Source organism: Bison bison, unplaced genomic scaffold (assembly GCF_000754665.1).
Source record: "Bison bison bison isolate TAMUID 2011002044 unplaced genomic scaffold, Bison_UMD1.0 scf7180017864495, whole genome shotgun sequence".
NCBI classification, from domain to species: domain Eukaryota; kingdom Metazoa; phylum Chordata; class Mammalia; order Artiodactyla; family Bovidae; genus Bison; species Bison bison.
Genome location: NW_011495054.1, coordinates 9600104 through 9616642, shown reverse-complemented (window position 1 = coordinate 9616642; position 16539 = coordinate 9600104). Strand labels below are relative to the sequence as shown.

The 16539-nt window shown below is 47.7% G+C and overlaps 1 protein-coding gene across 1 annotated transcript in view; it reads left to right on the top strand.

Annotated features, from left to right (window-relative positions):
- Positions 1-4183: 4183 nt before the first annotated feature.
- The window catches only part of TFIP11 (tuftelin interacting protein 11), a 20232-nt gene continuing 7876 nt past the window's right edge, over positions 4184-16539 (top strand). The window contains 7 exon segments of the mRNA XM_010828705.1: positions 4184-5219; positions 6789-7006; positions 12731-12884; positions 13176-13332; positions 14655-14782; positions 15132-15395; positions 15789-15818. Coding sequence (XP_010827007.1) covers positions 6798-7006; positions 12731-12884; positions 13176-13332; positions 14655-14782; positions 15132-15395; positions 15789-15818 — 942 coding nt within the window. The 5' untranslated portion in view covers positions 4184-5219; positions 6789-6797.

Here is a 16539-nt window from a genome sequence, read left to right as displayed (position 1 = left end):
CCTGCCCCAATAACTTCCTTTATCGCAAAAAGATCGAGTTCAGAAGCATCTGTTGCATTTAGTTGTCAGTCTCTTCAGTCTCCTTTGGTCTGGAACAGTTCTAGGGTTTTTCTTTACCTTTCACTGCCTTGGCAGTTTTGGAGACTGCAGACCAGTTCTTTGAAAAAATGAATTTATTTTTGGCGGTGCTGGGTCTTTCCTGCGAGGGCTTTTCTCAGGTTGTGGAGAGCGGGGGCTACTCTAACTGAGGTGTGCTGGCTTCTCATTTCCATGGCTTCTCTTGCTCTCGAGCACTGGCTCTGGGGCTTGTGGACTTAAGCAGTTGCGGCTCCCAGGCTCTAGAGCACAGGCTGAGCAGTTGTGATGGCAAGTGCTTAGTTGCTCCATGAAGTGTGGGATCTTCCCGGATCAGGACCAGGGATTGAACTGGCATCTCCTGCATTGGCAGGCGGATGCTTTACCACTGGGCCACCAGGGAAGCCGCAGAGCAGTTGTTGTATACAAATCCCCTTCCCGGGGTTTGTCTTATGTATCCTCATGGGTCCATTCAGGTTATGCACCTTGGCAGAAATCACAGGATTGATGCTTTGATCTTCTCAGGACATCCTATTGAAGATTTCCATTCGCCCCATTCTAGGGGACACATACACTCTGATCACTTGATCAGAGCCTGTATTCTCGATGACCCCACGACCATCCACAAAGTTTCCTTCTCCAGAAGCCACGTGGTAGGGTCCATTTGTTGAAGTAAGTCCAGTGGCATCAATCCCTCGAGATCAAAGTAACTGTAGATTCATAAAGTCTGCTGTAAAGCTGTGGACATGGCTACAGAGAAGCCAAGCTTAAGTTTATTTTTGGCTTTGACCTATAAACAGAAGCAAGTACATTTTCAGACCCAGGCTCAAAATGGTTTATCTTGTCTCCGTTCCCTCACTCTGCTCCATAATGGACCTTCAGTCTCTGACTTGCTCCCTCTGGCCTTCTCCTCTACTAAAACCTCACTTTCTAGATCCTTTCCTGAGTACATGTTATGTAGTATCTATCTGTCAGGCACATGGACAATACATATCACTGGGGATACAGAGACACAGACCCCTTTCCCAAGTAATTGGCTTCCTGTAGCTTCTCGTTTAATTCAGGACCATGGGAATTTAGACCCACATCTTTTGACTCCAAGTCCACTGTTCTGTGTATACAGTAACAACGCTTCTTGGGTCTTTACTGGAGAAGGGAATGGCAAACCAGTATTTTTGCCTTGAGAACACCATAAACAGTATGAAATGGTAAAAAGATAAGACACTGAAAGATGAACTCCCCAGGTGGGTAGGCACCCAATATGTTACTGGAGGTCAGTGGAGAATAACTCCAGAAAGAATGAAGACATGGAGCCAAAGCAAAAAAGAACACCCAGTTGTGGATGTGACTGATGATGGAAGTAAAGTCTGATGCTGTAAAGAGCAATATTGCATAGGAACCTGGAATGTTAGCTTCACGAATCAAGGCAAATTGGAAGTGGTCTAACAGGAGATGGCAAGAGTGAACATTGACATTTTAGGAATCAGCGAACTAAAATGCACTGGAATGGGTGAATTTAACCCAGATGACCATTATATCTACTACTGTGGGCAAGAATCCCTTAGAAGAAATGGAGTAGCCATCATAGTCAACCAAAAGAGTCTGAAATGCAGTACTTGGATGCAACCTCAAAAACGACAGAATGATCTCTGTTCGTTTCCAAGGCAAACCATTCAATATCACAGTAATCCAGGTCTATGCCCCGACCAGTATTGTTGAAAAAGCTGAAGTTGAATGGCTCTATGAAGACCTACAAGACTTTCTAGAACTAACACCCAAAAAAGATGTCCTTTTCATTATAGCAGACTGAAATGCAAAAGTATTAAGAAACACCTGGAGTAACAGGCAAATTTGGCCTTGGAGTACAGAATGAAGCAGGGCAGAGGCTAATAGAGTTTTGCCAAGAGAACACACTGGTCATAGCAAACGCCCTCTTCCAACAACACAAGAGAATATTCTGCACATGGACATCACCAGATGGTCAACACCGAAATCCGATGGATTATATTCTTTGCATCCAAAGATGGAGAAGCTCTATACAGTCAGTAAAAACAAGACCGGAAGCTGACTATGGCTCAGATCATGAACTCCTTATTGCCAAATTCAGACTTAAATTGAAGAAAGTAGGGAAAACCACTAGATCATTCAGGTATGACCTAAATCAAATCCCTTACAATTATACAGTGGAAGTGACAAATAGATTCAAGGGATTAGATCTGATAGACAGAGTGCCTGAAGAATTATGGTTGGAGGTTTGTGACATTCTACAGGAGGCAGTGATTAAAGCCATCCCCAAGAAAAAGAAATGCAAAAAGGCAAAATGGTTGTCTGAGGAGGCCCTACAAACAGCTATGAAAAGAAGAGAAGCGAAAGGCAAAAGAGAAAAGGAAAGGTATACGAATGCCCTCCTCAGTGATCAATGCAAAGGAATAGAGGAAAACAATAGAATGAGAAAGATTAGATATCTCTTCAAGAAAATTAGAGATACCAAGGGAAATTTTCATGTGCAGATGAGCACAATAAAGGACAGAAATGGTGTGGACCTAACGGAAGCAGAAGATATTAAGAAGAGGTGGAAAGAATACACAGAAGAACTATACAAAAAAGATCTTAATGACCCAGATTAACACGATGGTGTGATCACTCACCTAGAGCCAGATATTCTGGAATGTGAAGTCAAGTGGGCCTTAGGAAGCATTACTATGAACAAAGCTAGTGGAGATGATGAAATTCCAGTTGAGTTATTTCAAATGCTAAAAGATGATGCTGTTAAAGTGCTGCACTCAATGTGCCAACAAATTTGGAAAACTCAGCAGTGACCACGGGACTGGAAAAGGTCGGTTTTCATTGCAATCCCAAAGAAAGACAATGCCAAAGAATGTTCAAACTACCGCACAATTGCACTCATCTCACACGCCTGCAAAGTAATGCTCAAAATTCTCCAAGCCAGGCTTCAACAATACATGACTGGTGAACTTCCAGATGTTCAAGCTGGGTTTAGAAAAGGCAGAGGAACCAGAGAGCAAATGGCCAACATCTGTTGGATCATTGAAAAAGCAAGAGAGTTCCAGAAAAACATCTGCTTCTGCTTTATTGAGTGTGCGAAAGCCTTTGACTTTGTGGGTCACAACAAACTGTGGAAAATTCTTCAAGAGATGGGAATACCAGACCACCTGACCTGCCTCCTGAGAAATCTATATGCAGGTCAAGAAGTAACAGTTAGAACTAGACATGAAACAAGAGACTGGTTCCAAATCGGGAAAGGAGTACATCAAAGCTGTATATTGCCACCCTGCTTATTTAACTTATATGCAGAGTACATCGTGAGAAATGCTGGGCTGGATAAACCACAAGCTGGAATCTGCTGGGAGAAATATCAATAACCTCAGATATGCAGATGACACCACCCTTATGGCAGAAAGCAAATAAGAACTAAAGAGCCTCTTGATGAAAGTGAAAGAGGAGAGTGAAAAAGTTGGCTTAAAACTCAGCATTCAGAAAACTAAGATCATGGCATCCAGTCTCATCACTTCATGGCAAGTAGTTGGAGAAACAGTAGAAACAGTGACAGACTTTATTTTTTTGGGGCTCCAAAACCACTGCTGATGGTGACTGAAGCCATGAAATTAAAAGGTGCTTGCTCCTTGGAAGAAAAGTTATGACCAACCTAGACAGCATATTAAAAAGCAGAGACATTACTTTGCTAACAAAGGCTCATCTAGTCAAAGCTATGGTTTTTCCAGTAGTCATATATGGATGTAAAAGTTGGACTGTAAAGAAAGCTGAGTGCTGAAGAATGGATGCTTTTGAACTGTGGTGTTGGAGAAGACTTTTGAGAGTCTCTTGAACAGCAAGGAGATCCAACCAGTCCATCTTAAAGGAAATCAGTCCTGAATATTCATTGGAAGGACTGATGCTGAAGCTGAATCTCCAATACTTTGGCCACCTGATGCAAAGAACTGACTCATTTGAAAAGACCCTGATGCTGGGAAAGATTGAAGCTGGGAGGAGAAGGGGACGACAGAGGATGAGATGGTTGGATGGTATCACCGACTCAATGGACATGAGTTTGAGTAAACTCGGGGAGTTGGTGATGGACAGGGAGGCCTGGTGTGCTGCAGTCCATGGAGTTGCAAAGACTTGGACACTACTGAGCGACTGAACTGAACTGAACTGAGCTTAGGTCTTTTCATCATACAGATAGAGTGACAGAAAATAAAAGGTAAAATTAGCATTTAACACTCCCTAAGCATCTATTATGTACCAGGTACAGTTTTAATTGCTTACCTATTTTATCGCAACCATTTTGCTTCAAGAAAGGTAATCAATGCCTTGCCTGGGTTCACAGTTAAGTGGTGGAGCTGAGATTGGAACTCTAGAGCCTGTGTGCTGACGCGGAATCCAGAGCTGGTGAGGGGTTCTCTAGGAGTGTCCCTGCTTGTCAGTTCCTTTGATCCCCAGAGCTTAACACATTGTAGGCACTCGGTACATTTTTATTAGATCAGTGAACGGATTTATTTACCAACCTGTTGGAAAGGAAGAGAATGCAGAGATTGCCTGGCAGAATACTTGGGAGTTCTAGAATTTGCCCTATATTTAATCCATCACTTAATCAAACTCCTGTATAAGGCAACCGCTCCGGGCCCACGAGTGTGCTTATACTGAGAGACCCGAAGATCCAGGAGACAGTCTTGACCTTCATTATTTCTATTTTAATGTCATGTCCCGTCCCCACCCTACCGCAAATGTCTCATGCACAACTCTCCCAGGAGCTAGTGTTATATCCCCATTTTGCAGATTTAGAATCTCAGGCTGACAAAGGAGTCTCCCTCGGCCACGGTGGCTCGGCGACGTCCGTACCAGTCGTCAGAGGCGGGCGTCACCACGAAGTGGGCGCGACAAAAAACAACAACAACAAAACAACACTTAGCCATTCTCGGCCGCGAAAACCTTCACCGTATCAATAACTCAAATGCTCTAAATCCAAAGCCACCGTAGCGTCCCACTGCTGCCATGGCAACGAGCGCGTCATATCCGCTGACGTGATGTCATTTCTGGTGCGCCGCATCCGCGTTCCGGCGCCTTAGTGGCGCGTTTCTCGCACCGAGTGGGGCGCTGAGTTCGGTCCGCTGAGCCGGAGAGAGGTGAGCTGGGCCCGGGAGTGGACGGACAGGGGACGCGGGGGAGTCTGTGCCAGTAGGAGAGGGGGCTCTGGCTCGCGGAAGCGGGCCTCGGCCTCGCCGGTCGCTCTTCCCCTTTCCAGACAGCGCGGCCGCAGCGGGGAGGGAGCGGGGCCGCTCGGGGTCTCCGGGCCGACTTGGACACCGATCCTCCACCGCGGGGCCTGGACGGCGCGGCAGGGAGACGCCGAGCCCTGGCTGCAGTTCCACCTGGTTTCCAGCCTCACCAGCCGTGGAACCTAGGGAAGTTAATTTCTCAGCCTCGCTTTACTTAAGTCTGAAGTTCGAAGGCGCTAGCAGTATCTCCTTCGTAGAGGTGTCTTGATGCCTATGTTAGATCATCGGCCTGAAGCGTCCCGCAAGGGCTTACTTAGCACCTCCTGGGGGCTCTGTAACTCGTGACAGCTCCGTGCTTTTTACCATGCCCTGTGCCCGAGGAGGCAGCGGTGATCGGCGACTGGGACACCCCGCCTCCTCTGAGAGTATTTCCCCCCTTTTTTGCGCGTGTATGACGTTGGGACCGGCAGGACCCAACCATTGCACCAGTGAGTTGAGAAGAGTAAGTAGGGAAAACTTTCCCACAGAGCTGACCAGAGTTTGAACTCGCCTTAGAAGTGTTGCGAGTTGGCCGTCCCTGAAGTCTGCTTTTGGCAGCTGCTAGACGGAGGTCCCAGCGCTGTCATGCATGTAATGCATTGCGTTGTGGTGCCCCATGCTTGGCACTTGGTCTGCGTTTAATATTCATGCATTGAGTACCAGGTAGAGCGGGGATTTGAACTCGGGCTGTGTGATTTCAGCACCTGCTTTCACCATCACTTTGCTCCATGCTAATCCAGTAATAGGAGGGGCCATAGACCTAATCCTGGGACTAGCGTAACAAGCGGTTACTGTGAGCTAAGTGTCTTGAAAGAGCCATCTCATTGATTCTGCCTCACAAGCCTTCTCTAAGGTTGGTACTGTAGTTAATCCACTTAAGAGACAGCTCCCCTGAGTTGATGGCTGCATTCGGGTTCACAGACGTGTGCTGTTTTAAGGTCCTTTTCATAATCAAAAGAGGTTCCTGTCTGGGGAGGAAAACCTGAGGGTCATATTTAAGTGTTTTCTAAGAAAAAGAAATCACTTTGCTCAGCTGTTATAAGTCCAGATGAAACTCTTCACTCAGCAATAGAAAAAAGTAACATCCAGGAAGATGTTTGCCTCATTTGTGAGGCAGCCATCCGTAGAATAACATCCTTAAGCTGTTTTTGCGTGGTTTGTGTGTATGTGAGTGTGGGTGATGTTTGACAACATTGAGAAGGAAGTGTGTGCTTAATCACATGGACTGTTGGGACTGGTCTTTTTTATTCTGTTTTGGTACCTGTTTTCTAAAATACGTTTTTAGCGTCTGCTTTATTGAATTGTACCAGTGACTTCACTGGATTTTAGTTTGGGGGAAATTGTGAGGGCAGCAGGGAGTGGCAGCTAACAGGGCAGCCTGCTGCTGCCGCCCCCAGGACTTGTCACAGACTGTGCCTTTTCCCTGCCTCCCTTCAGTGACGGGCCATGTCGCTGTCCCACCTGTACCGGGACGGGGAAGGCCACATGGACGATGACGAGGATGAGCGGGAGAACTTCGAGATCACTGACTGGGATCTCCAGAATGAATTCAACCCCAACCGGCAGCGCCACTGGCAGACCAAGGAAGAGGCCACCTACGGAGTGTGGGCAGAGCGAGACTCGGATGAGGAGAGGCCCAGCTTTGGAGGCAAACGGTATGGCTGGCGCGGACCGCTTTCCCCAGGCGTTGGGGAGCTACCCCGCTAAGTACGCTTCTCTCCTGGCCTCCCCAAGCCCTTTAGCTGTGACCTCAGCCAAGGAGCCCAGTTCCTCCTTTGGACAGAGCGCTGCTCTCTCACTGACCGATCATGAGTGAGCGATCATGTATCTAAAGCCTTGTGCTGTAGCCCCAGTCCTTCCCTTCCAGGAGCCCAGACCCCGGAGGATGGAGGCAGGCTTACAAATGGAAGTTTGTAACTGACGTAGGACCGGAGGGGGGGTACTTTTCCTTGTGTTTGACCTGTTCTGGGAGGTCAGGGAAGATTGGTGGGGGGCAGGAGGGAGCAGAGCCCCTTGATGAGAGGAGCAGGGCATCCAGGAGGGTGTGAGCGGTCTTGTGGGGAGACGGGGGAGAGGGAGAGAAGGGGACTGTGGTCTGTGCAGACGGGGTGAGACATGGCGTGGGGAGTGTGTGTGCAGAGGACCCTGTGAAGCCACAGTGGAAGCGGGGCTGTGAGAGGAGGCCCGGGCGGTGTCCAAGGATACGTGGCGGAGACTGGGCCGGGAGGGCAGCCACAGGCTGGGGGTTCAGGCTGAAAGCCGCCTCCCCCTTGGTGTGAAGTCGTGTGTGGGAGCTGCGGCGCGCTTGAGCAGAGTGTGTAGCAGACTGAGGTTTGTCTGCGTGTCCCCACCTGAAGCCTGGATTCTCCAGCCCATTGAGACTGTACATTTTTCACAAAAGAGACTGGGGAGAAGGAGCAGAGATCCGTTCAGGCTCTTTTCATCTGGCAAGAAATGTTAACAGTGGACAGTATGGATCACAGGGCAGGAATGTACGATCGTAAGATAGTAACAGCAGCCAGGACCTGCGGGTTCCTCACAGGCATGGTCTCACTGACCTTCTGAGAGAGGCACCAGGTGTAAAACGGGGTAAGTTTCACAGATTAGGGAACAGCGGCGAGTCACGCAGCTGAGCTGTGAGAATCGGGGTCTGTCCGATCTGGAGTTGGGCTCTCATATGGCATCTCTTAGGGGAAAATTCCTCTGTGGATCTTACTGCCACAGGGATGTTTATTTACTAGGTCAGTCATTTTAGAAAGCATCACCTTATGTTGCAGTATTCCCGGGCTTTTTCATTGGATTCTTTTCGCTCTCCCTTTAACCACACAATACAGAGCTGTCAGCTCCAGTTTATACAAAGGGGAGCTGTGATTAAGAACTTGCTGTAAGTACTGTTCTTGAAGCGATCGGATAAAATTAGTACTTTCCATCTCACACAGTTAATTTCTTAGCTATTTTAGTTTTCATAAATACATTTAATGAACACAAACTTTTCTAAGAATGATTGATAAAATTGCTAATATACTTTCCGTTCATATAATCTCCCTTAAATGTATTATATTTATGATTTTGATTTATGAAAGTGTCTTTTCTTATTTGATTTTTATACTTGAAATAGTGTCTGAAACAAATTTCTTGCGGGGGGTGTGGGGGTGGAGAGTATTGTTTACTTAAATGTTGTGTTTCATGTGTAGAGCAAAGCGAGTCAGTTATATGCATGTGCTTCTATTTATAAATATACACATATACATACACAGAGAGACACTCTTTTTCAGACACCTTTCCTATATAGGCTGTTACACAATGTTGAGTCGAGTTCTCTGTGCTACACGGTAGGCCCTTGTCTGTTTCATACGCGCAAGTGTGTGTTAACCCTGATCTCTCTAACTTATCTCTTCCCCCACATTTTCCCTTTGGCAGCCATAAGTTTGATTTCGAGATCTGTGAGTCTGTCCCTGTCTTGGAAACAAGTTCATTTGTGTGATTTTAAAAGTTAGATTCCACAGATGAGTGACACCACGCGTTTGTCTTTCTCTGTCACGGTCACTTAGTGACGTGGTCGCGAGGCCCCTGTGTGCTGCTGCGGGTGGTGCTGTTTCATCACTTTTAATGCCAAGCAATACTGCCTCGTGTGTGATTGTGCCACCCCCGTATCCGTTCATCCGCTGATGGACATTTAGGCCGCTTCTGCGTCCTGGCCGTGGTAGATGGTGCTGCACTGGGTACTGGCGTGCCTGTGTCTTTCTTTTTCAGTATTTATTTGGCTGCCTTGGGTCTAGCTCCGTAGTTGTGGTGTGAGGACTGACTTGCCCTGCATCTTGTGGGATTTAAGTTTCCGCAGCTAAGGATCACACCTGCATCCCGTGCATCACGAGGCTGACTGTTAACCACGGGACCACCCGGGAGGTCGTGGGGTGCACGTATCTTTTCAAGTCATGGTTTCCCACGATGTGTACCCAGCAGTGGTATTGCTGGATCGAACGGTGGCTCTGCTTTTAGTCTTCTAGGGCATCTCATCCCGTCTCCACAGTGGCGGCACCAGCAGTGCAGGAGGGCTCCCCTTTCCTCCCTGCCCTCTGTAGCGTTTGTTGTTTGTAGAATTTTTGATGATGGCCATTCTGATTGGTGTGAGGTGATACTTACTGAAGTTTTGATTTGCATTTCTCTTACTAGCAGTGTCAGGCTTCTTTTCAGTTGCCTCTTGGCCAGCTGTGTGTCTTTGGGAAAATGTCTATTTAGGGCTCCTGCCCCTTTTGTGATTGGGTTTTTTAAAAAAATATTGAGCTGCCTGAGCTATTCGTAGATTTTGGAGATTAATCCCTTGTTGGTCGCATCTTTTGCAAATATTTTCTCCCAGTTTGTGAGTTGTCTTTTCATTTTGTTTATGGTTTCCTTTGCTGTGCAAAAGCTTTTGAGATTAATTGGGTCCCATTTGTTTATTTTTGTTTTTATTTCCATTACTCCTAAGAGCTGATTGTTGAGTTTTAAGCTTTGAAGCTGGAGTTTTAAGCCAACTTTTTCACTCCTCTTTCACCTTCATCAAGAGGCTCTTTAGTTCCTCTTCACTTTCTGCCATAAGGGTGGTGTCAGCTGCATATCTGAGGTTATTGATACTTCTTCCAGCAATCTTGATTCCAGCTTGTGCTTCATCCAGCCTGGCATTTTGCATGATGTGCTCTGCACAAAAGTTAAATAAGCAGGGTGACAATATACAGCCTTGACATAGTCCTTTCCCAGTTTGGAACCAGTCCACTGTTCCATGTCCAGTTCTAACTGTTGCTTATTGTCCTGCATACGGATTTCTCAGGAGGCAGGTTGGGTGGTCTGGTATTCCTGTCTCTTAAGAATTTTCCAGAGTTTGTTGTGATCCACAACAAAGGATTTAGTGTAATCAATAATGTTGAAGTAGATGTTTTTTTCTGGAACTCTCTTGCTTTTTTTATAATCTAGCAGATGTCGGCAATTTGATCTCTGGTTCCTCTGCCTTTTCTAAATCCAGCTTGACTATCTGGAAGTTCACGGTTCACCTGTTGCTGAAGCCTGGCTTTGAGAATTTTGAGCATTACTTTGCTATCATGTGAAATGAGAGCAATTGTGTGGTAGTTTGAGCATTCTTTGGCATTGCCTTTCTTTGGAATTGGAATGAAAACCGACCTTTTCCAGTCCTATGGCCACTGCTAAGTTTTCCAAATTTGTTGGCATATTGAGTGCAGCACTTTAACAGCATCATCTTTTAGCATTTGAAATAACTGGAATTCCATCACCTCCACTAACTTTGCTCTTAGTGATGCTTTCTAAGGCCCACTTGGTTTTGCATTCCAGGATGTCTGGCTCTAGGTGAGTGATCACACCATCATGATTATCTGGGTCATTAAGATCTTTTTTGTATAGTTTTTCTGTGTATTTTTGTCACCTCTTCTTAATATCTTCTGCTTCCGTTAGGTCCATACCATTTCTGTCCTTTATTGTGGCCATCTTTGCACAAAAATTTCCCTTGGTATCTCTAATTTTCTTGAAGAGATCTCTAGTCTTTCCCATTCTATTGTTTTCTTCTATTTCTTTTGCATTGTTCACTTAGGAAGGCTATCTTATCTCTCCTTGCTATTTTTGGAACTCTGCATTCAGATGGGTATGTCTTTCCTTTTCTCCTTTGCCTTTTGCTTGTCTTTTCTCAGCTATTTGTAAGCCCTCCTCAGACATCGATTTTGTCTTTTTGCATTTCTTTTTCTTGGGGATGGTCTTGATCACTGCCTCCTGTTCAGCGTTACGAACCTCCATCCATAGTTCTTGAGGCTATTGGAGATCTAATAGATCTAATTAGATCTATGGCAATCCATAGATCTAATTAGATCTATGGCAATCTGTGGCAATCCATAGATCTAATTAGATCTGTGGCAATCCATAGATCTAATCCATGGAGATTAGATTTTCAGATCTAATCCTTTGAATCTTTGTCACTTCCACTGTATAATCATTAAGGGATTTGATTTAGGTCATACTGAATGATTTTCCCTACTTACTTCAATTTAAGTCTGAATTTTGTAATGTGTTCCTCAGCTCCTGGTCTTGTTTTTGCTAACTGTATACAGCTTCTCCATCTTCAGCTGCAAAGAATATAATCCATCTGATTTTGGTTTTGACCATTTGGTGATGTCCATGTGTAGAGTCGTCTCTTGTGTTGTTGAAAACGGATGTTTGCTATGATCAGTGCGTTCTTTTGGCAGAATTCTGTTAGCCTTTGCCTTGCTTCATTTTGTACTCCAAGGCCAAACTTGGCTGCTACTCTGGGTGTCTCTTGTCTTCCTACTTTTACATTCCAGTCCCCTATGATGAAAAGGACATCTTTTTTTTGGTGTTAGTTCTAGAAGTCTTATAGATCATCATAGAACTGTTCTTCAACTTCAGCTTCTTCAGCATTACTGGTCGAGGCATAGACTTGGATAATGTGATATTGAATGGTTTGCCTTGGAAACGAACAGAGGTCATTGTCACTTTAGAGGTTGTACGCAAGTACTGCATTTCGGACTCCTTTGTTGACTATGATGGCTACTTCATTTCTTTTAAGGGATTCCTGCCCACAGTAGTAGATATAATGGTCATCTGAATTAAATACACCCATTCCAGTCCATTTTAGTTCATTGATTCCTGAAATGTCAGTGTTCACTCTTGCTATCTCCTGTTTGACGACTTCCGATTTATGTTTATTATCATCAGTTATTATGATTACTGATGTTTGAATGTGTTCCTCCATTTTACTAGTAATATTAACAGGCTTTATTTCTTAAACCTTTCCTGCCTTAACTGAATTTACCAAGTTATTGTTTTTTAATATTAATTAACTCTTGGCCACACTGGGTCTTTGTTGCGTGGGCTTTCTCTAGCTGAGACGGGGCTGCTCTCTAGTTGCCAGGCAGCGGCTTCCCATCCTGGTGGCTCCGTTAGTTGTGGAGCATGGGCTAGAAGGCACATGGGCTTAGTTGCCCATGGCGTGTGGGATCTTCCCAGACCAGAGACTGAACCTCTGTCCCCTGTGTGGGCAGGCCGATTCTTAACCACTGGACCACCAGGTAAGTCCTCAAGTTATAGTTTTTTTTTTTTTTTTTTTAATGTATTAAATGAGGGGTGGACAGTCACATCATACTTAGAATTTTTAGTCAACTCTATGCTGTCATTGGTAAGCCTGAAGTCACAGAGTTGAGACATCAGGTCAAAGTGTTGAATGTGATTACAGGGGAGCCGGGTCTGGGGCACTGAGGATAGGAGTCAGCGCTGCTCTTTTAAAATGGATCCCACAAGGTCTGCTCTAAGGAGCTCTTGGGCCAATGACGTTGGCCTGAGAGAGTTCTTACAGACCCCCTGGACCTTCTGTTTGCCCGCAGGGCCCGCGACTACTCTGCCCCTGTCAACTTCATCAGCGCGGGGCTCAAGAAAGGGGCGGCAGAGGAGGCGGAGCTGGAGGACTCCGATGATGAAGAGAAACCCGTGAAGCAGGATGAATTTCCTAAGGATTTCGGACCGAAGAAATTAAAAACGGTAGCATCCTTATTGAAGGGCTGTGACCTTAGTAATGTCCCCAGAAGGTTGCTGTGGCCCTGGCATCTGCTGGGGGGCGGGGGCTTTCTGCTGGAGGCCGGTCGTGTGGGCCTCTCCCTGTGGGAGCAGGTTTCCCGCGGGGTGGCTGTACCAGGCAGTCTTTGCTCTGTCCGGAGACATCACTGGTGTCCTTGTGGTTTATAGGATACTTCTCACAGTGCTCTGTGACTGCACGGCCATGGTCCCATCAGCCAAGCTTGCTTGCTTAGGTTTTTCCTTCTTTGTTTTCAGGGTGGCAATTTTAAGCCCAGCCAGAAGGGTTTTGCAGGAGGAACCAAGTCTTTCATGGATTTCGGCAGCTGGGAAAGACACACAAAAGGAATCGGACAGAAGCTTCTTCAGAAAATGGGCTACGTACCTGGAAGGGGCCTGGGGAAGAACGCTCAAGGTGTGGTGCCCTGCCCGTGGGCGCTCGGGGTGGGCAGGCAGGGGCAGGGAGGGGCGCGCTCTGCCTTTTCTCTGCTTTGTTGCTTTTCTGCCAGCGTGTGACAGTGGTGCTCTAAGCTCCGCACTTTATCAAAACTCAAGTTACATAAAATGCCGTATTTCAGCATGAGGGAGTGGTCGGGCTTAATACAGCCTGATGGGCTAAAAACAAGCTTCTTTCTGGCCTGCCCAGTGTTTCTAAAAAGTCAGATCAGTTGCCAGTGTTTAAAAATCAGACAATTTCTCCTAGGTTGTAGATAAGCTACAGTTTAGGAGATTGGCAGGGATTGGGTTAGCTGACAACTCCTGCCCCTATCAGCCCCCACAGCTTCCTTATTCTGGAAGCGGTCTCCACACCACAGCCCCCTCTCCTTGTTCCTGTTACTGTCCCTGGGCTCTGCTCACAAAGGGGCAGGATAGGTAACTTAGCTGCATGAAGCATTCATGGACCTGAGTGAAGATTGGAAAGGTGGCCTGGAATGAGAGTGAAGGCTGTTCTATTTGGGAGCTCAACAGTACGAGCTGGAAAGGGTGTGGTGGGAAGTTCGGGGTGGGGGCAGTTCTTCACAGAAATGCTGTAGTCCTGTTTGTAAACTTTTTAAAAAGAAAAATGCATTTATTTCCAAGGTGCATAGTATGAGCAAAGCAAGCATAGGAGATAGGAACTACCAATATGAAATATTATACGAATGTAATACACGAGTGATGAGTGATTGTCGCTCAGTTGTGTCCGACTCTGTGACCCCATGGACTGTAGCCACCAGGCTCCTTTGTCTCTGGAATTCTCCAGGCAAGCATGCTGGAGTGGGTTGCCATGCCCTTCTCCAGGGGATCTTCCTGACCCAGGGATCGAACCCTGGTCTCCTGTATTGCAGGCAGATTCTTTACCAGCTGAGCCACCAGGGAAGCCTGTGTATATATACAATACAATAAGAAAACAGATGGAGTTTAAATGGCGGTTCCCCTTCTCTTTAGTCAGAATCAACATATCCTTCCCGTAGTAATCGGCCTCCAGGTGAACAGGGTAGGCCAGGGTCAGTTATAAATACTCCCGTCCGCTAAGTAAGTGACCGCGGTGGAAGCGGACCCGCGCTCAGGGCCTGCATGCGCTCCTGTTGGCACACTGCTCTGCGGTATCGGCAGCAGGACCACGTGGGGCGTGCAGGAGCAGCTCCCCTTCCGGGCGGCGTGCTGTCCCATGGAAGGACCAGGGAGCGGGTCTCCGCGAGTGGCGCACCCACACGATGGCAGTGACCGCAAGTCTGTCTCTCTGAAATTCGTCAGGCATCATTAACCCAATCGAAGCCAAGCAGAGGAAGGGCAAAGGCGCGGTGGGGGCGTACGGCTCAGAGCGCACCGCCCAGTCCCTGCAGGACTTCCCCGTGGTCGACTCGGAAGAAGAGGCCGAGGAGGTGGGTCGGGAGGCGGCCCGGCTGTCCTGTGCGCCGGTCGGCGGGGTTGGTCTGTCTGCTCGTTTGTTTGCTCAGCCAGCTTCCGGGGGTTCAGGGGTCGAGCTCACAATGTGCACCAGTATGGGCCAGAGGCTGGTGTCCCGCCATCAACAGGGAACAGAGTACACGAGTAACCAGTGTGGTCAGAAATGGGGGTGTGGGGACAGGGTCTCTCCTTTGTAGTGGGGAGTGGGTGTCAGGCAGCCTCCTCAGAGGGGTCAGCGTCAGACAGCACCGTCCTCAGCACAGAACCGTGTGGAGGTCTCAGCAGCCCTTTCGTCTTCTGATGGACCCTGCCCCTCTGACTCAGGAATTTCAGAAGGAGCTGAGCCAGTGGAGGAAAGACCCCAGCGGAAGCAAGAAGAAGCCCAAGTATTCTTACAAGACTGTGGAAGAGCTGAAAGCCAAGGGCAGGATTAGCAAGAAGCTCACCGCTCCCCAGAAGGAGCTTTCTCAGGTCAAGGTAGGTGCCCATAGATGCCAGCCCTGGACGGGGGTCTGGGAGACACGCAGTTACCCCACACAGCAGAGGCGGTCACCGAGCACTGGCTCGTAAGATTCCTGCGGGCCTTCTGTGCAGGGGGCGGGAGGGTGTGTGCGTGTGCTTTAATCGTGTGCAGCAGCCTCTGTCCATTCCCTGCACTCAGGCTGGTCATCGCCCTCCCCCGCCTTCCCCGACACGACAGGGCTGAACTGACTGACGTTCCCAGCTTTCTGGGGCTGCCAGTTCTGCTGTTCTGTGGCCAGACCTTGAACATCTCTGGGTCCGTCTGGGGCAGGTTGCTTTGCGCATAAAGCCTTGTCTGTGCTGGGGACAGTTCTTAAGGCTCGATTCCTAGAAGTGGAGTTGCCAAGTTCAAGCACTGGAAGATCTTTCAGTCTCTGACCAGAAGGGGCCCTCCGGGCATCCCCGCGTGGCCTCTTATGGTGACTTGATTTTCGGCCCTGGGCATGTGCAGACTGAGAGGCTTTCCCGTCACCGCCCCAGGGGACAGAGGTGACAGGTGTCTGCTGCAGGAGGTCAGTGTGTGTCACAGAACTGAGAGTTCAGTGGGTTCTCCAAGGTCAGGTGTCAGGTCAGCTGGGGACCTGGCAGGGAGTGCGGCGTCTGGGTTGCAGCTGGAGCCTCTGCGGCCATGGGTCTGGGCGGGCCCGAGGGCTGGAGCGGAGGTGAACGTCTTCCTGGGGGTTCCAGTTCAGCGGGTCGCGGTCGTGGCTCAAGAGACGGCGATACTTCGGTTCAGTACCATCCATTCTCATTCCTCAGTCCCCAGACACCGAAATCACCTCATGTCCTTGGTTGCCTTTGTGGGTTTTGTGTGTTTCACGTTTTTATGCTGAAAAACAGAACAGAGCAACTCTTACTACACGCAGTACGCAGCACCTGTTAGACAACTGCGAAACGGAGGCAAAAGTATTAACGTTATTTCCCATAATGACCAGTTTTCACACCTGTGATGTAGATCTTTTCAGGTCTTTTTGTTGAAATGTGCATTTTTTACCAAGATATTTTTGACTGTTTGTTGTTTTATTGCCTGCTTTAATCGGTACAGCCTCTACTCTTGTATGAAAATAGTTTGATCTCAACAGCATAGTCCCATTCGTATGTCATCAGTTTTCCGTCTGGTCTGTCCAGAGGCCCCAGGGGAGGGCTTGTCCGTCTGTCCCTGGTGGTTGGGACCAGGGCCTCTGCTGAGCCCTTCCCCAGCTCCGCTGAG